Genomic DNA, 24,444 nt, shown 5'->3' with positions numbered 1-24,444 from the left:
GAAAGAAACTTAAGCCACATCTGGGGTATTAGGATTAGAAGATTAAGTCCCAGTAGAAAATAAGTGAACTGAATATGTTCAATTCAGAACTCAGGAATAGGTATTCCAGGTCCATGGTGAATCACCTGACACCACACAGGAGGTGCCTTTTTGGTTGCTCCCAAGCAGGAATTTGGACATAGCAGAGAAAGAAATGGACATAAAAACCACTCTCTTCTGGATGTGGGGTGGCAAGAAGCTGAGGGACACCTAGTCTGGCAGAGTGGAATGACTGTCTGGAGGTGGGGGAGGTCTCCACCTTGATGGTGTCCAGGGCGAGGTCAAGGACGGCACACTGCTTTGGAGTCAGATTCCGTGTTTCTTCTCGCACCATGTGGTCCTGGAACCACAGAGAAAGCAACAGGATCAGGACAGCTTGGGGCTGTCATGTAAGTCTCGCCCCCACCTGCCAACCCACAGTTCTTCTTCCTTCCCTCATCTTCAGTTTCCAATGCTCGAAGGCACCACACCATGCCCCCCAGCCTCAGAAGGGCTCCACACATCCAGAGTACCTTGAGTTTGGAAAGATGGCTCAACTCCTTGGCAGCAGTGAAGATCAGTTGTGTGCCCTGGGCAGAGAGAGAATCAGTCAAAAGTAGAGGACTCCAAACTCGGTCAGGAAGCGTGGAGCCAGGGAAAGGAGACAGGAGGAGGAAGTAGAAGGGAAGTGGCCCTACCGTCTGGTCAGTGAGGGGGGGCAGAACAATCATCCGTTCCAGTGTGTTCATTACCACCCGCCACAGCTCCTTCAGTACACGTTTCAGGACTGTCTTCTCACATACAGTGGCGAAGAGGGTGAGGCTGCAGACCAGGCAACAGGTAAGGCTGGGGTAGGTCATGAGAGGCCCCGCCCCCAAGAGGCTCCTCTGTCTGATGGCCTCTGCCTGGCTTGTCCCCTCAGGACAGTCCTGCATGCTGGACTCACTTGCCATCCAGGAAGTCCATGAGAGGCCGGAGCACACTATCTGCGTCCTGAGCCACCGAGGCCCTGGCGTTGGGGGATGCATTCCCTGGGCCCCGCACGTGGCCCAGAATGTCGGCCATTTGACGAACACACTCATCAATCCGCACCTGGAAACTACAAGGTGCCCACAGTGCAGTGCCCCTGCCCAAACACACTGTCCCTGGAGCAGCACCAGCTATGTGATCCCACTCCAGCAGGGGCAGCCAGCAGGAGGGAAGATTCACACACCTGCAGCTGGGCAGGTCTGGGGCAGGGGCCTTGGGACTGGCCAGGCACCACACCTGGCTCTGACAGCAGTGTGTGCTGGGGCCACTGACCTGTTTCCAAACACCATGCTGAGCTCATCCAGAACTGTATTCAGTTTCACCTGCAGCTCTTTCAGACTGTCAGCAGCTTCAGGGTCCAGCTGTAAGCACAGGAGGTGGGCTTGGCTAAGCTGGTTCTGTTACTTTCTTCTCCCCTCCTGTACCCCCACTCCTCCCTCCTAGGGCCCTTACCTCAATGCCTACTAGAATTTCTCAGCCCAAGCCAGCCCAGGCCCAAAGCTAAACTCCCAGCCTATATCCAGTCAAGAGAGAGTGGAGGTCTGCAACCAGGGAACTCAGGAACAAGGGGAACGTGTAGCAACCACAAACCCGAAGACCTACTTCCTTGCCTCCCATGGCCTCAAACATTTTCTCCAGCTGGACCCTCAGTTGCTGCATGTTGTTCATCAGGATACAGGGCTTTGGGGAAAAACAGAGCTGCTTTCACCACAGGACCCATCAGCCTAGGGTCCCTTCCTCTCACACTACTCCAAAAGCCACAGTGAATTTATGACACGTATTACATGTGTCTCTCCCTAAGCACTGAGATCTGGAAGCAATTCAGACAATTCTCCATGAAAGAAGACTAGAGGCAAATGTTTCTGCTTTTAAGCCAGGTGGTGGACCCCCAGGTGTTCCTGGTATTATCTTTTATAACTCTTTGAATATCTCAATATTTTTATTTAAAAAAGAAGACTAAGCAAAAGTCTAGCTTAGTAGGGGATAAAGTACCAAATGGAGGCTCAGAGGGACTTCTATTCAAGTTATTATTTTGTGGCACAATCTGAAGCGAAGGCCTGCTGGGAACAGAAGTCAGGAGCACCACCCCACCCTCGGCTCTGAGGAGAGCTTCAGAAGCAAGAATTCAAGTGCCTTCCACTCCCTTCGCTAAGGGTCCCGGGGCCTGGCCCTCACCATTTTCTCCTTTGTGCAATAAGCGGGGAAGTTCTTTGACAAGATGTCTGCATACTGCATCAGCACCTTCCCGATGGTCTGAGAAAAGGAGAGGGAACCTTTAGCTCTCCCAACAAGGATCTTGCCTGAGAGGTCATACCTCTCATCCTAGGACAGTAACAACATGGAGGTAAAGAGGAATCTCACAGTAAGGGACAAAGTTCCCTCTCAGCCCCTAAACAGCACTGGGACAAATGCACCTAACTGCCCCAGACACAAACAAAGGAGAATGGGGTCACACTGGGCTTCGCCTGAAGGCCACCTCCAAGAGGGGTTGAGCTCAGGCTGTCAGTGTGATGGTGGTAAGGGAAGCGGGTAGGGAGGGTCATGGTCACCTTAGCAAATCTCCTCATGTAGTGGGCAAGGATGTTGGGGTCTGGGCATTCCAGCTTCCGGATGATCTCAAAGCTCTGGTTGAGCTGTGTGAAGACGTCCACCACCGAGCAGGAAAACAGCGCATGCTCTGATGTCTGCTGGAACTGAGGAAGACCACACACAGGGTCATCATCCTCAGCTACTGCCTTTTTCCAAGTTCACAGGGTTATAAAGGGCTTTGCCCAGCATAGGGTGGCTCTGGCCCTCAATAGCCCTCCTATGGATTCAACAGGGAAGGGATGGCCAACCCGGCTAAAGCCCAGGAACATTTACTGGCTGCTAATTGCTGGAGACCTGGCCTCACCCCTGTACAGCCCAAGCCCCCAACTTACCCCATCCTTCTTATCTCGTTCCAAGGCCCCACGCAGGAATTCCAGGGACACATCCTCATTCTCGTCCAGCCATTGTAGGACAAACTGTTCAAACCAGCTGCAGCCAGGCAAGAGAGGTGAAAGTTGGAGCTAGTGCTTGGCATATGCCATGTGCCCGACAGCTCCCCCAGACTTGGGGTCTTCTGGCAGGTAGGGCCTGGTTTGATATGCGTCTCTCCAGCAATGCCCAGAACAGGCAGTCTCAAGACCAGCAGTTCTCAACCTTCCTAATGCCGCGACCCCTTGATACAGTGCCTCATGTTGTGGTGACCCCCAACCATAAAATTATTTTCGCGGCTACTCTATAACTGTCATTTTGCTGCTGTTATGAATCCTCATGTAAATATCTTTTTGTTTTCCGATGGTCTTAGGCGACCCCTGTGAAAGGGTCGTTCGACCCCCAAACGAGTCGCGACCCACAGGTTGAGAACCGCTGCTCACGGCTGCCTGATGGAGCTGAACTGAAGATGAGGGCCCCGCCCGCCCGCTAAGCCAGAGGGGCCCTCTCCCCTCCCCCGACGGCGCCCGCTCGATGACTCACGCTGGGTACTCAGGCACCTGCCCCTGGAAGGCCAGCAGGTCCTGCACATATTCATTGTGGAGCCACTTCACCTTGAAGTGCAGGTTCATGTAGTCAGCGCTCTTACACAGCCGGCCTTTCTCGTGCTCTAGGGATAGGGAGGGAGGCTGGCTCAGATTCTGGCAGGAGAGGCCCTGGTTCCCGAGTTTTCCCTAGGCGGCAGGTCCAGCCAGGCAGTTCTATCAGATGTCTAATAAAAAGGGTGAGTCCCCACCACCTCCTCACATCCATCTGCCACCACCAGTGAGTACTCTGCTCTCCAGAGCCTGGCCCGACTCCAGGTAAGGCCTACAGTCCTTGCCCTGGCTTTTGGAAGTGTCAAGTGAGGTACTGGCCTCTGGTGAAGAAGAGGAGAAAGGGATGTGGGAGCAAATGCTGATTAGTGGGGAGATTGCCCAGGACTAGAGAGGGATGACGGTGTTCCAGGGCCTTTCTACCCCCAGTAGCTTAAATGCAGACTTAAATGCAGAGACGAGCAGTTGTATATGACATGAATGGGTCAATGACAACTACACAGAGAAGGAAAAACCAGAGTGGACCCAAGCTGACAGAAATTGCAGCTGAGCAGCCATGCTGTAACAGAATCTTGATGTACACTGAAGGGCCCCAGAGCTGAGCTGAGACACTGAATACTGAACTCTTGAAGAAATATGCAAATAAGAAGAGTCAGTTTGGAAACCATGGAAACACAGCCAGATGAAAGGGATGCTCATAATAGACTTGAAAGGTCATGGCTGAATCTCCAGGGCCTTCTGGAAAATCTAGGACAAAGATCACCCACAGCTTGACCAGAGAGTCTGGGCACTGGCCTCATGCACAGGTTCTCTTCATCTGCCCCCTTTATAGAGGAAGCATTAATCTGAATAATAAAAGCCAATTTTGTGTGCTTATAACAAAATGGTAAAAGCAAGCAAATGGGGGAAGAGTACTGAGCAACAGAGAAGGCAGGCCAGCGTCCTTTGGAACTCTGTTGCTCAGCTGTGCGTTTCCAGGGCTGATGTTCCTCCAGGTCCAGGCAGAACATCCAACCTGGGGCAGCCGGCCCTTCTGAGTGAGTGCAGCAGACACACAAGGAGGAAATCGGAGCCTGGGATTCAGCCTCTAAGGGCTCTGGGTCCCCAGAATTTCCTCTCCTGGCACAGCCGGCAGCACCACCTCACCCTGAAGTTTCATTTGCAGTCTCTTCTAGGAAGCAGTGAGCAAGAGAAGAGGAAAAAATATAAGACTAGAGAGATAAAGGGACAACCACCAAAAGTTCTTCCCACCCAGAAAGAGGATTTTTCGTATATGAATGACAGTGGATGCTTGTGACAGAGCAGACACCGATGAATAATAAAGAGAGTGAAAAAAATCAGGGGCATTAGAGAGACCCTATCAGGGCTTGCCCCTTCTCTTCCACCCCATACCCTGCTGTCCTGAACCATAAAAAGGTACAACCAGGAGGGTCCTTCTGTCTTCCTGTGCAGCAACCCACTGGAAGTGGAGGCAGTGCTGCTCCGTCATTTAAGAGCTCCCTAACTGCTTTCTTCTAGGGATCTGCAAGTTATTGCATTTACATATAATTCTCACTCTTTCTGTCAATCCATTATCTGTACTCTGGTCCCAAACCCCAATTTCTACATTAACTTCTGTGGTACAAAAACTAACAGGATGATTGCTGAAACACTGGTCACACTTTATACTATTCTAACAAGTCCATGGAGTCATGCTCCAGAAAAGTTGCTTGAGGTTACTGTTGAGGGGTGGGGGTGGGGGTGTGGTTAATCTGTCAAAAGGGGCAAGCCCCTGACTTCAAATTCCTCCTCCATTAATTTTTCATCCTTGGAGAGGTCTTTCAACCTCATGATTTCAATTATCCAGCTTGCTGATCATCTTCCCCAAATCTCTCTTTGGTCCTGGCAATGTCTATATAAGGCTCTGAGGGACCATCTCACTTTGCCCAGGTTTAACTCGAGTCCCTAACTTTCACTATCTGAACATCTCCAGCTGAAGTTGAACAGAGTATCCACTCTAATCTTACCCTCTTGTTCATGCTGAGAATCATCATCAAGTCTTTCTTCTTCCTCTTTACTCACATCTAGTTAAATCACCGATCCCTGTTGATTTCACCTCCAAAACTTCTCTGGAATCTATCCATTTCTTTCTAGTCACACTATTACCTAACTAGGTCTAACCTAGATTACTACAATAGTCTCCAAACTGGTCATTCCTCCTCCAGTCCATTCTCTATGCTGTAGCCAGAGTGAGTGGCCTTCCTACATTACAAATCTGATCACGTCAATCCTTTGTTTAACATACTTCATTGGCTCCCAACTGCCTCAGGATAGAGTCCAAACGCCTAAACATGGCTTACAACCTTTATGATCTGGCTCTGTCCTACATCTCTATCCTCATCTCTTTTGTCTCTTCCCTTACACTCTAAAGTGTTAGTCACATTGAACTACTGCTTCCTGTTCCAGACAGCATGCCAGCTCGCTCTAGACTCCAGGTCTCTGAACACACTATCCTCTCCTTAAAATGCTACCCTCCCTCCTCACTGGCTAAGTCCTATCATCCTTCAGGTTTCAGTTTGCACATCACCTCCCTCAGGAAGCCTTCCCAGGTCTGGGTTACATGGTTCTCCTCTCAGGACCTTATGCTTATTCCTTTTGTGGCACTTATAGCTTTGCATTGTAACTGCCAATTTACATGTGACGTCTAGACTAGTCTGTGAGTTTGTCATGGGCTGGGGCTATGCCTCATTCATTTGATTTGGGGCTCCAACAACTAGCATAGTGCCTAGCACAAAGAAAACGCTCAATAAGCATTTGGTGAATGAGGTGGGGATTTACTGCAAAGGAGCGTGAAGAAACTTTCTGTTCTGTATTTTAATTGGGATAGTAGTTACCCAGGTGTGTTTGTCAAAACTCATCAAATTGTACTCTCAGTGTTTTTACTTTATTGTATATAAATTATACCTCAATAAAGTTGACTTAAAAAATAGTAGGTAAGTGATAGCATTTTCACAGTCGAAGTCAACACTATTCTTCTATCACCCAGGTACCCAAACTCTACCCCTTCACTTGCCCTCCATATTCTGAGAATCACTAAGTTCTGGACAACCTCCTTCCAACGTTTATCAAAGCCCATTCTTCCCTCTCCATTTCTTTGTTCTAATCCCAGCCCCCTCCCCTCAGCCCTCAATTATTACAACATTATCTACACTCCCTGCGTCTGATCTCTTCCTGTTCCAGCTGCCCTGTTTTCCACTGAGGTAAAATCTTATAAACATACTACTTTGTTCATATTATATCTCTGCTCATGAGCCTACAATGGTTTCTTATTGTCCTTGATAACTAAGATTTATTAAGTTCTGAGTAAATTCCAGGCACTATGCTAAGTATGTTACATGCCTCTCAGCTACTTCATGAGCTCAATGAAATACATGCTGTCATCACTCTCATTTTACAGATGAGAAGACAGGCGCTCATAAAAATTAAGTAGCTCAGTCTAAGATCACACTGCTGAGCAGCTGGTGAAATTGAGATGTTAACATTAGTTCTTTCTCTTAAAGCAGCTTTTTACCCTTTTGTGCTTGTTTTAAACATTAGCAGAACTCCCTTTCAAAATAAATCTCACACCAGATAAGATTGGTAAAAGCAGAGCTAACTTAGCCGGTACCAGGTCAAAGGCCTGGAGCCCAGCTTCCTGGCTTTCCCTTCTCACTTAGCTCCTGAGAACCTCTGTTTGAAACCTCTGTCCCACCTCGCACTCTCTCTCTTGTGGAATTGATTCACTTTTCATAGGCACTTATCTTTCCCCCCAGATCCACTGCCAAGACCTGGGACCATACTCCCCATCAGGCTCTCCTAGTGCTACCTGGAGGACAGGGACAAGTGACCTCCTCACTGGCCTGACAGGCTAAGGTGTGGGCTATAGCCCCAGGCTTGACGCAGTGTGGGCAGGAGGCGGCCACTGCTCTGGGGTGGAATTATAGAATGTGTGTGACAGTCTGTGGTGTCTCAAACTTAACACATATCTGGAAGTTTTTTCAGTCTCAAAATTAAATGATCCGACAGAGAACAGATTGGTGGTTGCCAGAGGCGAGGGGTGAGGGTGAGTGAAATGAGTGAATGCAGTCAAAGGTACAAACTTCCAGTTATAAGATAATTAAGTCCTGGAGATGTAATGTACAGCATGGTGACTACAGTTAATAACACTGTATTGCATATTAGAAAGTTGCTAAGAGAGTAAATCTTAAAAGTTCTCATCACAAGAAAAAAAACTTTGTCTAACTATGTATGGTGATGAATGCTAACTAGACTTATGGTAGTGATCATTTTTGCAATATACACAAATATCAAATCATTATGTTATATACCTGATGCTAATATAATGTTGTATGCTAATTATACCTCAATTAAAAAAACCTTATTAATCATAAACCTCAAAAAGTTTAGATCTAAGGGTTGCCTATTTCCCCTGCCACTCCACACAATAATAGATCCAGACTGCTTTGTCCTTGCCCCAGACTGCTCCCCCTCCTTCTAGGTCCACTTTCACAGAGAAAGGAGATAGACTAATATATATATAGAGAGAGAGAGAGAGAGAGAGAGAGACAGGCAGGAAAGGCATCTAAGTAAGTGAGCACAGATGGGTGCAAATGGGAAGTAGGGAATAATATCTTTGTGGACCGAAGTGGGAAATGAATAAAAGAATAAGCTGAATGAACAAGATGAATAACAATGTTCTGTGACCTTGCTCTACAGAAAAAGTGAGGGGAAAACTATCTTTGTGGCTTTCTCACACCAATCCAGAACAGTTTTCAAGGAAAGCTAGGCCAGGCAGTCCCCAGTGTGAGAAAACAATCTTATCTAGGTATTTAAGGGCTATGATTCTTTAAAACTGTAAAGATAAGTTTCACAAGACCATTCTCTAGGGAGTGGGCCACTTGCAAATGCCCAGCATGGGAGGAGTTGATCTCTGGGCTGGGAAAGTCTTAAACAGTACTTGCTCTAAAGCTGGAAGAATCTACATCCACAAAGCCGTTTCCATTATTCCTTTGGCTGAAGCTTTGCCCGCCCAAGACCCCCTGAAGCCTACCACCCACTATGCCTAGAATCCCTCCAGTTTCTCACTGTACCCTTCACCCTGAACTTGCAGTTGTCTGGGAGAGGGAAGAGACAGCAAACGAGGTGCTTGGACTAGGGCCCTGCAGCCCACTGCCTTGGGCGCACCCTTACCCTCCAGTGCGTATTTCATGTCTTGGGCAAAGAGCTGCCACATTACTTCTGCGCTGACTTTTCCCACATTCAACTCCTGAGGAAACCTGGATGATGAAAGAAGCCACAGTTAGAAAACAAGGCAAGAACCATTTGATTTGACTGATTCCAAAGCTAACGTGCCTAGTTTTTGGAGGTCAGATTGAAGAGAGGAGAAGCCTGGAAACAGGGCTAGGCTCATTCTCAAGAAAAAGGGCTCAAGGGCCAGCAGTAGGACAAGTAGGGGCAGATCCCCTCAGGCAAGGTGGGCCTGGGGAGAGGGTGACCAAAAGGCAGGCAAGTGAGGCCCAGAGGAGAAGGGTTGAGGCTGGAGGGGAGGCCCCAGCTAAATAAGCTGGAGGAGAAAGGACAAGGAGGTGGGCTATAAGGTAGCCCACTTTATTCCCAGCAGACAGACACATACACACATGGTCTCTGGATCCCCTGGGACTCCTATGGCAGCTATTCCCAGAGGCCTCTTATTCCAGGGAGGCTGGTTCAGTCTGGGCAGGGCCCCCCATTATGTTTCCACACTTGTCTCCAGAAACAGTTACCCAGACAGATACAAGGGACAGAGGGACAGACGGACGGACAGGAGGAAGAGGTGGCACTGCAAACACACAGAGATAGGAAAGAAAGAGGCTGTTAGAAAGATGGACAAACCAACCACCAACCAGACAGAGTCAAGTGGGGTGATACTCACTGGTTCAGAACGAGTGTATAGGAATTCTTATCTTCCTCTATGATTGACACAATGAGCGTGATGAGTTTGGGCCAGAAATCCAGGTTCCGAATGCTGGGTCCTTGTTCCTCTGGAGGTAGCTCCTGCTTCTTGTTCCAGAGGAGACAGTGTGAGTCAGAATAAAATGTGAAGAGTGTGTCCAGTCTTCCTCTTTCTCTTCTCCTCCCCACGCCCTTTCCTCTAGAATCAGGTATTCTTCCTCTCCTAGAGCCTGTCTTCCACAAGACTGCCCCTGTCTGGAGTGACTGTTGGGAGGTCCTTGGACACAAAGAGTTCATCCCTGAGAACTTCTCTCCCCAGCTCCAGGACACTGATCTGATAAGCTTGGTCAGTCACAGAGATATAAAGATGCCCATCCCCCCTTCCTCAGTAGCTATGGGTATTGTGACTCCTTGGCCAAAGTAAGTAGCCCCTCCAGTCTCCCTAAGTAGGTCTGGTTCCATGTGACCCCCACTGGCAGCCCTCCTCTGATCGCCCCACCCCCACACACATATATACACCTCTCAGCTCTAAGAAGCTACTTCAAGCTCTGCAGGGGCTACTGAAGTATGCAGGTTGGCCTAACCTTCAGTGGGTTAGGACTTCCTTTAACTCTTGGAATGTCATTGGGGGAAAAACTGCATCTAGGAAGCTACTTGCCTAGCTGGATAAGAAAAGGACTTGGGGAGCCAAGAATACCCAGTGGGGAAAGGATAGTCTCTACAATAAATGGTGTTTGGAATGAAATTGGGCCCCTATCTTACAACATTCACAAAAATTAACGTCAATGGATTAAGGACTTAAACCTTAAAACTCCTAGAAGAAAACATAGGGAAAAAGCTGCTTGACATTGGTCTTGGCAATGATTTTTTTGGGTATGACATCAAAAGCAAAATGCAACAAGTGGGACTACATCCAATTAAAAAGTTTCTGCACAGTAAAAGAAACAATCAACAAAATGAAAAGGAAACCAATGGAATGGGAGAAAATATTTACAAACCACATATCTGATAAGGGGTTAATATCCAAAATATATAAGGAACTCATACAACTCAATAGCAGAAAAACAATCTGAATCAAAAGTGGGTAAAGGACTTGCATAGACATTTCTCCAAAAAAGACATACAAATGCTCAACAAGCACATGAAGAGGTGCTCTGTATTACTGATCATCAGGGTAATGCAAATCAAACCACAATGAGATGTCATTTCACACCTGCTAGAATTCGTATTATCAAAACGATGAGATGTAACAAATGCTGGTCGGGATGTGGAGAAAAAGAAACCCTGATGCACTATTGGTGGGAATGTAAATTGGTGCAGCCACTATGGAAAACAGCATGGAGGTGCCTCAAAAAATTACAAAGAGAACTACCATATGACCCACTTCTAAGTATATATTCAAAGGAAATGAAATCACTATCTTGAAGAGATATCTGCACCCCATGTTTACTACAGCATTATTCACAACCTAAGTGTCCATGAATGAATAAACGGAGAAAGAAAATGTGGTATATAAGTACAATTATTATTCAGCCATAAAAAAGAAGGAAATATGTCATTCACAAAAACATGCATGGACCTTGGGGGCATTATGCCAAGTTCAATAAGTCAGACAGAAAAAGAGAAATACTCAATGATCTCACTTATATGTGGTATCTAAAAACATTGCATTTAGGGCCGTCCGAGTGGCGCATTGGTAAGAGTTGGCTTGGGATGCCAGCTCTGAGCAGCAGGACCCCGGTTCGGATCCCACATGAGGGCCAGTGACACTGTACCCTCTACAGCTAAGATGGTGAACAACAGCTCGACCTGGTGCTGGGCTGCCATGAGTCGCCGGCGACGGTGTAGGCTGCAGTGGAGCTGCAGTGGGCTCCCGTAAGCTACCGTGAGTGGCCAGCAGCCGGCATGAGCTGCCAAGAGCCGCCATGAGCGGCTGTCCAGTGGCTGGTGACCGATCTGCCTCAGCCCGGGAAGAGCGCAATGATAATACCAACATGGGCCAGTGAAGCGACATCCTCCACAACTAGACCGAAGAACAAAAGGACAGCAACTTGTCTGTTCCCCTTCCCCAATTCCCCAACGCTGTTCCCCTCCTCAATTCCCCAATAAAATCTTAAAAAAAATATATTGAATTCATAGAAACAGGGAGTAGAATGGTGGTTGCCAAGAGCTGAGGGGTGGAGAAGATGGGGAGATATTGCTCAAAGCATACCAACTTTCAGTTATAAAATGAATAAGTTTTGGGAGATCTAAGGTACAGAATGGTAACTATAGTTAACAGTACTGTATTGTATGTTTGAAAGATGCTATGAGAGTAGAGATTTAATGTTCTCACCATAATAACAACAACATAATGGTAATTATGTGAAGGTTGTGTTAACTAACCCTATTGTGGTAAAATTTCACAATATATATGTGTATCCAATCATCACATTGTACACTTTTACACAATGTTATGTGTCACTTATATCTCAATAAAGCTGGGGGAAAAGAAAGAAGGAAAAGGCCTTGTTGGGAAGAGGTAAAGGAATGCAATGGTGTATTCAGGAAAGGAGAAACAACTCTACATGTAGACCCCAGACAGGGCAAGTAGGGTCACCACAAAGAGGCTGGAATAGATATTTACCTCCCACTGGGACAAAAACACCCAGAAAGACAGGGATAAGGCTTTTATGTAGATGCCATATGTCATCACAAAGTCTCCACAGTCCTTCATAAGCCCACATTACCAGGAGGTCACTAGAAACCAGGACAGAACCCACAGAATGTGGATTTATGCCTCCTTAGTATCATTGAAATATATCTCTTCCTTCAACGTTTTCTGCCATTACCCTGAAGCAGGCTCTTATAATTCAAGAATCTCCTAACCAGCCTTTGATCTTCAAAGATCCCTCTTCCACACAGTTGTTAATGATCTTTCTGCAAGGAAAATCTCCTACTGTTACTCCTCCTCCCTTCGATGGCCTTCAAAACAGTTCCTGAAGCTGAATAATATTGTATGTCAGCTATAATTTAATATATGTATAGTCACAGAATATGGAGTATAGTATAGGGAATAGAGTCAATGGAATTGTAATAGATATATACGATGTTAGAGGGGCAATAGATTGGGGGCGGGAGGTTATCACTTTGTGAGGGGTGAAATGTATAACTATTATATTGTTTTGCATACCTGAAACTAATAATAATAATAATAATAAAACCAGTTCCAACTCCACAGCTTGACACAAAAGTCCCTCAGACCGTGACCTCTCTTCTCAACCTCATACTTAACCATTTATCTTTTGTTGCAGCCATCATCACACCACTACCACCACTTACTTCATGCTTATTATGTGCCAGGCACTTTGCTAAGACCTTTAAATTCACTATCTCATTTAATCCTCATAACAATGACAATGGATAGAAAGTATCACCACCTTCATTTTACAGAGGAGGAGACTAAATAAAGGACAGTGAGGTTACATAACTTGCCCAAGGTCATGTAGCTATAAATAGCAGAACCAAGACTTGATCCCAGATAGCTGGACTCCAAAGCCTGACACTGTAACTACCTACATAACTTGCTTATACTTATCCAAATTAACATGCTCATTCACAATTCTGTGCCTCCAAACACTCTATTTCCTCTATATGGTATCCCTCTTCTTCCCAGCCCCGTTTTTTTAAAACTTAAATTTACTGGGGTGACACTGGTTAGTAAAATTATATAGGTCTCAAGTGTACATTTCTATAATACATCATCTACATATTGCCCAGCCCCTTTCTTTAGCTAACTCCTACTCATTCCTCAAAATTCATGTTCTTTACCTTTCTTGCGTTTTTCCTTGATACCCCTGTTCTGGTTAGATACCTCTCTTCTGAGCTCCCAGAACACCCTCTGTGAACCTATGGTATAGATATAACAGACAACTACAACTATAATAAAATGTAGTAACAATAAAATAAAAAATAATAAACTTAGTAATTGCCTCTCACCTCCACCACACAATGAGCTCACCAAAGGCAGACATGTATCTTAACTTTATATTCCTAGAGCTCAGTTTGTTAAACAAATGTGTGGATGAATGAACCAACAAAGGTCAGTAGAGGGAAATCAAAAAAGATACCAGGGCCGGCCGAGTGGCGCGATGGTTAAGAACTGGCTTGGGACGCCAGAGGGCCCTGGTTCGGATCCCACATATGAGGGACAGTGACACTGCCCTCTACAGCTAAGATGCTGAACAACAGCTCAACCTGGAGCTGGGCTGCCATGAGTCGCCGCCGGCGACGGTGCAGTGGGTTGCCATGGGCTACCCTATGTAGCCAGCAGCCAGCGTGAGCGGCCAGCAGCCAGCGTGAGCGGCCAGCAGCTGCAGTGAGCGGCCGTCCAGAAGCCGGCGACTGATCCGATTCGCCCGGGAAGAGCGCAATGATGGTGCCAACTTGGGCCAGTGAAGCAACTTCCTCCACAACTAGACTGAAGAACAAAATGACAGCAACTTGTCTGTTCCCCTTCCTCCAATTCCCCAGCACTGTTCCCATCCCCCCAATTCCCCAATAAAAAAAAAGTTAAAAAGAAAAAGATACCAAAGGTTTACTTCAATGTAAATAATGAATAATGGGAAAATGAGAGAAACAGTAAAAAAACAAAACAAAACAAAAAAACCCCAGCAAAATTCAAAGGCTAAAGAAAGTCCCTGAATAGTTTACAAACCCCCTTTCAAAGTCTAGGTTCATTTTATGGTAGGGAATAGAGATCAAATATTCAGACAGACCCCTGTATAGATGAAAGATCAAAGTTGAGAACAGTGTCTTCTCCCAGCCAGAGAGAATCCACAGATGGATGTCAGAGGAGGCTAGAGTGTGGCAAGCTAAACAAAGGCACCAGGAAAACCTCCCATGGACTTCAGAACCAACAGGAGGTTTTACCAACCTTAAAAGGGGGAAACCTTAACGATAGGGCTGGCAGAAAGTGTACATTTGGGGATGTGAGGAAGCAGTGCAAACAAAATTTTTGTCTTTACTAAAGCGCTCCTGGGAAGCATTACAAATTGGGTCTATTTACCAAAGGGTAAATGTCTAAGATTTAGGTTGTCCTCTCATGATGTGTTGTCTAAATCCTACTGCCTTGCAAGGTCTGTTTCAAATGCCCCTTGTTTTATGTAGCTTTTCCCAATAACTGATCCAGAGTGACTTCTTCCTTCTTGGAATCCCTTCAATTTTATCTCTCTTTCAAGTTCCTCCTAGCAGACTGCTTTGGTTGGAGTTATATATATGTTCATGAGACTGTGAACTAACTGAAGGAGCACTATGCTTTCCTCAGACCTGGCCCAGAACCAACATTCAATACATATTTGTTGGACTGAAGGGAATCTGTTTTGCAAATGTGTGGTCTGCAAGACATCGAAAGGAACTGTGAGTAATTAGACCCAGGAGGAGGTCTTGGCTTTCAAATGGGGGGGCGGGGAAAGGATACTATTAAAAAGATCTAGAAAAATATACAAAGTCACCAGGTACTGAGTTAGGATGCCAGCATAAAACGGGTGAAGTATATCAACCCCACAGAAGGACATGGTCAGCCTTGACAGTCAGCGGATGAATATATCTCAGAAGACCCTCCAGGGCAGAGAGAAGTGGTCAGAGGGAAAAGTTAAACTGCCTTGAGCCAGCATCTCAGATAGACAGCTACAGATCTCAGAGGAAGGCAGCCTGGAACATAGTGGGTTCCACAAAAGTCAGAATAAAATTAATCTTGGGAGAGAAAAAAGACTCTGGGATGGAGTGAGAATTCACCTACTCATCCCCTGAAACTGCTCAAATTTTGGTCACTTTCTTTAGCACCAAACTAAACTTACTGTTGCCACTTCTGTTCAACTCAATTATGTCATATTTGGTCCAATAGTCCCTGTCCACCCACAAATGTCTCAATATGGTCTAGGTGGTCCATACTCTACAAAACTCACTCACCCTCAAGAACATCAAGAACTGTTCTGAGCTCCCATACACCATGCCCACAGCAAAAGGAAGCTGAGGCTCCAGGAGCCACTGACAGCTGGTCCCACCTCATCTCCAACCTCTTACCAGCTGATACTGGCGACTGTACAAGTCATGGCAATTGTTGAAGATATACTCATATGTGGAGTTCAAACAGGCCTTCACACAATCCTTTACCACCTGGCTGGCTCTTGGAGGGCTCTGCAGTTCTTGCACCTGCCAATTAATAAAAGAAATATGGGCCCAGGGTCCTGCTTACCCCTCCTAGAAACTACTTTAGATTCCTTCATCCCTCTATAGGTTTCTGGACCTTGTCCTGGGTTGAAATTGCCAAGACAGCTGATAGTGAGAACTGCTAAGCCCATCCTTGTTGATCCACGATCCACGGTGTTCTCAGAAGTAGCCCAGGAACAGGTGTATGGAAATGTGGGGTTAGAGGTGATGATTCCTGTAGCCTCAGAATGCCAAATGATTCTTATTCTCCATGTCCCTGTGGCCAGGTCCCTAGCCCCATTCATCTCTTACCTTCATTCTGAAGAAAGTAATGCTGGTCAGCAAATCCACTGTGGACTTTAAGTCCTGAAGCCGCTCAGGGCTCCCAGCAGGGAAATTATTCTGTTGTAAATCAAGCAGATGTAAGAAAGGAACAGAAAAATGATGAACACCTTCCCCGACAGAAGCAATGAAATCAAAAGCTTCCCTACCTGCTACCCACTGGGATTTTCCCTAGTTGGAATGGACAAAAAAGCTGTAAGACTACAGGTCTTCCTCTCTTTTCCACTGACACAGATAGGCCCTTGCCAAAAGCAGGGGTTAATAATCCCCAGCCCAGAAAGCAACACTTCCTACCCCCAACCCTGCTTCCCATGCAATGTGTGTCTATTTGCACACATGAACACAGACACACGCACACGCTTACACACACACACACACATTTTTCTTGGGTGAAGATTCTTACACCCAAACAGTGAGTTCTTCAAAAGTTACAATCTAACTGTATATCCTGGAATATAAGTGGAGCCACACTACAGATCAGACTGAGATCCAAGACATGTACTCTCTGTACAGTGGACCCCAGCCTCTTTTCTGGAGCCAGCAGATGGCAGAGCTCTGAGCAGAACTGCTTTTGGAGTGAGTTCCTTAGGACCTTCCAGTCACGCCTCACTTCACTCCCTTTGGCATAAGGTTTAGGAAGACGCTGCCAAGGACAGCTGAAGGGAGATGTTGAACCGCTCTCCACTTTAAGGGTCGGTTTTTTAAACCTGCAAATGGCTTACTTATATGCCAAATATAAGATATACAGTCTACTTGCCTTTATTCATGCAAATGGAGGGCACTAGAAGTGCAAATAATTAAAAACTCACTTCCTTTTTACTTTGAGGTTATTTTTATACTTACTTTTTAATGTGGGTGTATTGCCTGTTCTGAAAATTGACAACACTTTAAAGTAAGTAATGAAGCCATTCTAAGAGGATCTAACTTAGGAAGAATTGAAAAACTGCCCATTTCCCTGTCCTGCCCTGTCTCAGGCACCCACCCTCCTACTACATCTATCTCCTCCCTCCATTCTAGGAATGGACATGACCTCCAAATTACTTGTCTAAGCCAAGCTACACTCTCTCTCTCCCCTTAGCCAGATTCTCACAACTCTCCTGAAAAATGAGGAGAGTATGGAAAAATGTAAGAAAAAATGTAATTATCTAATTCTTTAAAGGGGCATTTCTGGAAGAGATTATCCTCCGGAGACTCCCTAATGAGAATGTCATCAGAGAACTTGATAGAGTGATATGAGTGGGGTTAGAAAGCCAACTGTCTATAAAACTCAACCACACCTGCAGCTATTTACACACTGCATGTTCCTTGGAGTTTGCAGAACCACTGGTGTCAGTGGCACTGGTCATGCACATGGACATGATGACACAGACCAATTTTCCTTGCCTTCGATCTTTGTAGCCAAGATTGGCCTACGGTCTCTCTAGACTGAGCTGATATTATCTGTTATCCCATCCCACAGCCATGTCTTCACTCACCCTGTATGTAGAGAGGTCAATCCTCAGTGAGTTGTGCAGCTGGTCAAGCAGTTTCACAAATCTCTCTTTCTGAGGGTGGGAAACAAGTAACAGGAAAGAGAGAAATACAGTAAAACCTTGGATTGTCAGTAACTTGGTTTATAAGTGTTCCGCAAGATGAGCAAACATTTCTAATACATTTTAACTTGGTAAATGAGCCATGTCTTGCAATACGAGTAATTTGTTTCTGGAACAAATTATGCTCGCAAACCAAGGTATTACCGTAATCTGTTTCTGAGCTCCCTAGACTATAACAGAAACAGAACCATCTCTGGATGAGAAGGAGACACTGGGTTGAGGATACATCCTATCCCATCCCTACCCATGAGGAGAATAACAACATGTAAGGAAGAAATGGAATTGGTGGTCCCTGTTCTATCTCTGTGTCAAACTGTGGAATCTTTGCACACTGGCAAGGGGAATAGAAGTCCCTGGGAGGGAAAACAGCTCTTTCTGTATAAGAATCAACCCGAGATGACCAGTGAGTACATCTCCATCCCTTTGAAACTCTAACTCATCTTAGTCAAATAAAGGAAAACTCCAAACACATTCTCCAACCTATTCCTGAGTCTGTGGCCTCCTGACTTACCTTGGGGTTACTCACAACAGTTAAACAACCACAGCCTAGCAGTAATGATGTGAGGGAGAAATAGTGATGCCTTTGGAAGGTGATCAGGCAGTCCGGAGGGGGTTTGTCTTTAAATCACATTTCACCATCATTTCCCTTAGTTTATACTTTTTTAATGTTAAACAAATAACATACACTATTTTAACAGCTGATTTTTATAGAAAAGGTATAATTAAATATGGAATCACATGCCTATAGGCTATGTGGCATAGCCCTCCTAGAACTCACATATTGATTAGATCATATATCATTAGTATTGATTAAGTCAATAATGATGGGATGAAATAATAGATCAGGTATTTGACTGGCTTAATCTATGATATTAATTCATCCACAGAAAGACTATTAACAACAAGAAAAAGTGGTTAGGACCATAAACAGGGCTTGGAGACCCAGTGGATTTGGCAGTATCAGTAATTTTGTACCTAAAGAGGTAATCTTTGTTGTGGGTCAAAGATAATTTCATTTAGTTTATATTGAAGTTATACCAGGTGACATTCTGAGTAAGGATTTACCTTCTCAAAAGGAAAGGGCATGCCCTGAGTAGAGAAAACAGTCCAGACACTAGAAAAGGGATAGGCTCAGGTATACACTGGTATCCTCACTTAGACATCAGTCTCATGTAAACTTAAATGGTATGAATCTGTCAGAGAGACACTGAGTAATATTTCAAAAGGTCCATTTGTGGATCTGCAGGACTAAGGAACTTGGTAACTTGACGAAGTTCTTGGCCTAGAGAGATTTACCTGATCCCAGGTGCGCGCCCCCCCCCCCCCCGCCGCCAACCATGGTGGTGCTATTCTTCTCTCATTTATCCATGTCTGAGGAGAGTTTATATAAGTCTACATGTCCATATGAAATAAGGATTGTCTATTAGCAGTCTACAGCCCCATGAGGAAACAAGTTCATCTATCTAGGTGGCATCTATCTAAAATTTAGACTTATCAACCAACTCTACAGTATCAATCATGAAAAATCAAATTTTATTAATTAATAACAAATAAGTAGTTATGTTTTCACATCACACTCACCCCAAAGTTGGAGGCCGCGAAGCGATCAGAAGCAGAGACATTGGTGGAGGCGGTTGTGTGGGCATAGTAGGCATTGATGTTGGCCAGTAAGGTGCTCATCACTGCTGGCACACCAGGACACATGTACTTGGATGACAAACACGCAAAGTGCCTGAAAAAACAGCACCCTCAGCCTCAAAGACTCTTCAGGGCTTGCAGTGAAAGCCAAGTAATCAAAAGATTTCACTGATGCGTATAAAGCTTCCAATCACCTTGGCATACAAGGATCTTCATTAATTTATTCATTCTAATATATATTCAATGAATGCCTATCACGTGTCAGATCCTGTGCTAAGTGCTAGAACCCACAGATGGGATAGCTTGGGCAGAAAAAGCAGGTGCTAGAAAGTAAGTCAATAATCCAAGGTGTGCTATGCAAAACCACTGTGGAAGCATACAGGAAGATCACCTAGATCAGAATGGTTGGGAGCTGGAAGGGATTAGAAAAAAGCTGCCCAAAGAAGAGATAGTTGAAACAAGGCTTAAAGGATCAGTAAGAATTAATCAAATGGAACAGTGTACAGACAAACAGAAATTGTATTGCAAAGACAAATACATTCATGACAGAGTGCTTTGGTTGGAAAACCTGTGTGGCTACTGTTCAGGTGTTTCATATAGGAATACCAAGAAATGAGAGACAAGAGGTAGGTAGAGAATAAATAAAAGAACTTATCCTAAATGCTATAAATTTTTAAACAAAGACATAGTGTGATTAGATTACTTTTTCAGAAAGGTCCCTCTGATGATAAACTGGAAGACTTGGAGAAAGATAAAACTAAGAAAGAAAGATCAGTTGAAGAATAATTGTAATAATTCAGAAGAGAAGCAAGCAATAAAGCACTAAATAGAACAGAGTAATGGTTAAGAGCACAGACTCTAGAGTCAGACTCTGGGTTTGAATCTCACTGCCACCACTCACTCAATGACCTTGGATAAATTACTTAAACTTCTCTATGCCTCAGTTTTCATATCTTTAAAATGGAAAAAATAATGATTTTTTTTTCCAACACTCCACATGGGTCAATATTAGCATTAAATGAGTTAACATTCATAGAGTGCTTAGACCAGTGTCTGGCGCATAAGGAAATGCTGCATAGAAGTTGTTGTTGTTATCTTCGTTATCATTATTGTTGAGCTATAGCAATAGTGATAGAGTAAAAACATTTTAGGGAGTAGAATCTAGAGGTTTTAGAGATTGGATGTTGGCAGTTAAAGGGACAGTAGTAACAAAGAAAAGTTTAGGCTGACTCCTAAATTTTTTTGGACAACTGTATAGAAAATCATTCCATTTACTAAAATAGGGAATATAGAAAGATATGCATATTTGGTGGAGATAGTATTGATTTAGAATTTAGCCAAATTGCCTGTGGGAATACCCAGGAAGCAGCTGAAAATGGATCTGAAATTTAGGAAAAGACCTGATCTGGAGAAAGCGATCTGGGAGTCCTTAGTCTGCAAGTAGTGGTTGAGATCACAGGTTTGGATAAGATCATCTTGGAAGAGTGAACAGAGTAAGAATGGCAGAGGGGCCATTCTTAAACCCCATTTCTCACCATATTTCTTCTTTCCATCTATACTGAACTTCTTGTAATTCCTTGAATTGTTTATGCTCTGTTACATCTTAACACCCCAGCACTTGCCCTTCCAAAAATGCCCTTCCTCCTTTTCTGTATTTCCAGATTCAGTTCAAGTGTCAATTCTTTAGTGGCTTCCCTCACAGGCCTCCCCTAAATTTAGATGCTCTCATAATACCCTGTGATTATTTCTAGCAGAGCACTTATTACATTATATTGTAATTGTTTGTTTACTGGTCTGTTTCCTGCTAGAATGAGTTCCCCAAGCACAGAGGCCCCATCTTACTCATCTTTGTGTTCTCAGCAACAAGCACAATGTGTGACATGGAGAAAGAACTCAATAAAAGTTTGCAGAATAAATGAAGCACAGCCAGGGCGATAGCTATCCTCTGCTTCCCTAGGGCTGCTTCCTAAGCATAGTTCTAGTGGCAGCCTCACCGATAGACAAACTACACCTCTTCTCATAGTAGGTGGGAATTTCTGTTATTGAAGTCTCGGTCATCTCCAGACTCAGCTGTTCTCCCTACAGTTACATGCGTCTCGGACATCCAGGCCAATCTATGAAAGCTTGTCTGTCACACACATACACATGAGCACACATGCCCTATCTCCTCAGGCCTGTGATGTTTGGGCAGGTTTGTCCATGCATACCCTCCCATGCCTTTTGCCCTTTCTAGCTCTGAACTCTGGGGTAGACAGAAAAATACCATCTCTCTGAATCATTGATAAACACACTCCCTTTATACATATACCCTCTTTGCCTTGGGGCATAAGCCCACCTCACCCAGCTCAGAGAGAGAAACAATAGAATCATTGCATATTACCTCACTAAGGACCTGTCTACCCTGTCAGTGTGCCTTCATTAGCCACCCCAAGGGTTAGTAGCCACTTTCCAAAACCCCAGGGGAGTCTCACGTCATGGCCTGATATATGGATTCAATGCCGTAGCGCATGGCAAATTCATCCACAATTTCTTGGGCAGTCTCGTCAAAGTACACCTTCCATGCATCGTCTCCTCGAGCCTCAGGGATCTGGACTCCACCGCTGCCCTGAATGTCTGTGAGGTAATGGAAAAGGTTCTGCAGGAGACAGAGCAAAGGGAGAAGTTACGTATCTATTAAAAACAAAACCAAAATCTGGTGGTAAACTGTGGCTAGGGTTCCACCAATATTCTGTCCTTCAAGTCTTTGTTCAGTTCCTCCTGTGGCCCCAAGAGTCTGTTCTCACATTAGTGAAAGTGTGCTTGGGCTGTCCAGTAGCACACTGAGCCAAGGATAAAAGAAAACACAGGACCCAGTTCTTTCAACCATCTAGCAATCCTCATCATTATCAAAGGCCCCACCCCGCACTGCTCTCTGACACCCCATCTACCAAGGGCTGGCTCACCTCATGGAGACACGTATACTGCACATGATACGGGGCTACCTTCTCCTCCCCCTTGATCTCCACACTGATTTGCAGTCTGATAGCTCCTGAGACAGCTGATTTGTCTGTCCTTTTTTCTAGGGAAGAAAGAAGACTGGAGATTGACACCAATGCAACTACAGACAGCATACAGTCCCCATCCTGGCTTAACCTGAGGAAAAGAAGGCACTGACCCAAGGGTTCACCTAATAGGGTAAACTCATTCCAGTGACCACATAGTCCACAAACACCCCAAATATTCCCCATAAGAATTCAATTCCATTAGGAGAATAGGGGGCTAAAGGCATTAGAGATGAGTATGAAGATTAAAGGGCCTTCTGAAATCTGGAGAATGCCAGCCACAGTGGGTTCCAGCCACCCCCACTTCTGTCCCCTATCTCTACCCACGGTCAGTTCTCTACAGGGAAGGCAGGCTCTGTATAGAGGGATGCTTTAGCGACTGAGTGGTGGTTTTGGCAGACAGGATTTTCCCCCATGTTCCCCATTCATGCTCTGCCTTCCCACCACCTTTATCTGGTCCTGTTTCCTCACCCAAGTTATACCAGACGTCCATCTCGCCACTCAGTGTCCGAACCTCAATGATGGTTTGGCCAAGGAAATCATCAGACTCTCGCTTTAGCCGCTGCTTTACTCTCGACTTGATGTCATCATCTTCATCCCACACACGTACTTTAATACGGTCAGAAGAGTTGTGGCACTCACTGTGACAGAGTTAGGCAGGCTCAGTTAGCGACAGACCCAGCAGCCCCCACTCCTATTACTTCCAATTCTCTCCCAAAGCTCCATCAACTGTACTTGAGGCCCTGCAGAGAAGGAGTCAGAGAACAGTGGTACTAAAGTTCCAAGTGAGTCAAGCTATCCCAGCAAATGGCTCTTCATTCCTCAGGCATACCATTATCCAGTCCTTACTGCTTTGAGACCAAGAGTAATTAGAAACAATTCCGATTTCTTGTGCAGCTAGCTCTATCAGCAACGCCAAGAGGAACACAACTGGTCTGATGCTACAGAGCCCTAGGAAGCGCCTGCTAGTTCCCTTCCCAATCAGTAAAGGTGTTAATGTTCATGGTATGTCCATCTGGTCATATTTGCTTGGCTTTCTATCTAGCTCCCCCATCTATCTAACTATGTGCTTGGTGAACTTCTATCATTCTTTAATATCTGCTTGAATTGTCTTTGCTCTTTGGTGTTTGCTTTGAAGAAGGGAGTTTGAGCAAGTCCCCTGTCTCCCTTCCTCTCCTTCCCCAAAAGGTGCTTTCTGGGTCCTGTTGCCTCACCCAAAAGTTGTATTTGACAGAATTTGCTGCTCTTTTCTCTGTGTTCTCATTACTATATCTTTGCATATTCCATTAAAATACTATAATGACTGGTCTACTAAAAAACAAAATACAAATAAAAAATAAGCTTCTTGAAGCCAGGGATTGTCTTATACATTTTTAGATGTACAACATCGTGTACAGTGTCTTATACAGAATAGGAGCTTAATGAATTATTTACTAAATGGATAAATGTGGGCAGAATGGACTACAGAGCCAATTCATTTAGAATAAATCATAAGGATTCAAGCAGAAACCACTCAGGTTCTCAAACTGGTGCTCCCCCCAGTAACTGTTGCCTCTGGATTAGAGATTGCATTTACTAGGTCCCATCCCTTTCCACATGAGTTCTCCATGGAGTCAACAAAAGAAGGTCTCTACATAGCCAGCCTGCTTAGTTGACTCAAAATCCTGGTCCTAGGCTTCAGGGGAGTGACAAACCATCTGGATTTTCCAGACCTTAGTCCAAGTCCTACGCCAGAGCTTGCCATTTTCAACAACCATCCCTCACTGTCTTACAAAATAGTCCATAAAAAAGTCAGATAATAGAAAAAGGAGGATGGAAGCTGAGGCAGAAAAAAAAGCAGAGCCCGTTAAGGGAAATGGAAACTTCTCCATACCACAGATTTCTTCCTTCAAGCCAGTTGGAGGACAAGTACATTCCTTCCCCACTCCTCAGAAAAGCCTAGCCCTTCGTAGGCAGGATGGCAGGGCTGGGAGGTGCACAATAGATGGTCAGTCCCTGATTCTGTCGCTGGGCAATAATAAAATCTTTCTAATGCTAGAAAAAGAAGTATAGAGTGCCCAGGGGCCCCTTTAATAGCCCTGGTTAAGATAG

At 45.0% G+C, this 24,444-nt stretch overlaps 1 protein-coding gene across 8 annotated transcripts in view; it reads right to left on the bottom strand.

Annotated features, from left to right (window-relative positions):
* UNC13B (unc-13 homolog B) overlaps positions 1–24,444 on the bottom strand; it is a 96,296-nt gene that overhangs the window by 5,329 nt on the left and 66,523 nt on the right. For 3 of the 8 annotated variants that reach the window (XM_019663320.1, XM_019663323.1, XM_019663326.1), the window contains 18 exons: positions 22,825–22,994; positions 22,255–22,370; positions 21,784–21,947; positions 19,256–19,406; positions 17,558–17,626; positions 16,053–16,142; positions 15,615–15,743; positions 9,532–9,659; positions 8,811–8,896; positions 3,550–3,676; positions 2,970–3,066; positions 2,598–2,741; positions 2,224–2,301; positions 1,651–1,728; positions 1,321–1,409; positions 965–1,117; positions 552–840; positions 299–379 (listed from right to left, as the gene is read on the bottom strand). In XM_019663320.1, the coding sequence (XP_019518865.1) occupies positions 299–379; positions 552–840; positions 965–1,117; positions 1,321–1,409; positions 1,651–1,728; positions 2,224–2,301; positions 2,598–2,741; positions 2,970–3,066; positions 3,550–3,676; positions 8,811–8,896; positions 9,532–9,659; positions 15,615–15,743; positions 16,053–16,142; positions 17,558–17,626; positions 19,256–19,406; positions 21,784–21,947; positions 22,255–22,370; positions 22,825–22,994 (2,239 nt within the window). Of the gene's footprint in view, positions 1–298; positions 380–551; positions 841–964; positions 1,118–1,320; positions 1,410–1,650; positions 1,729–2,223; positions 2,302–2,597; positions 2,742–2,969; positions 3,067–3,549; positions 3,677–8,810; positions 8,897–9,531; positions 9,660–15,614; positions 15,744–16,052; positions 16,143–17,557; positions 17,627–19,255; positions 19,407–21,783; positions 21,948–22,254; positions 22,371–22,824; positions 22,995–24,444 lie in introns of those variants that run through there. The other 5 variants (XM_019663324.1, XM_019663325.1, XM_019663327.1 and 2 more) reach the window with 4 other exon arrangements.

This window comes from Hipposideros armiger, unplaced genomic scaffold (assembly GCF_001890085.2).
Source record: "Hipposideros armiger isolate ML-2016 unplaced genomic scaffold, ASM189008v1 scaffold_388, whole genome shotgun sequence".
Classification (NCBI taxonomy): Eukaryota; Metazoa; Chordata; class Mammalia; order Chiroptera; family Hipposideridae; genus Hipposideros; species Hipposideros armiger.
This window is presented reverse-complemented; position numbering and strand designations above follow the sequence as displayed.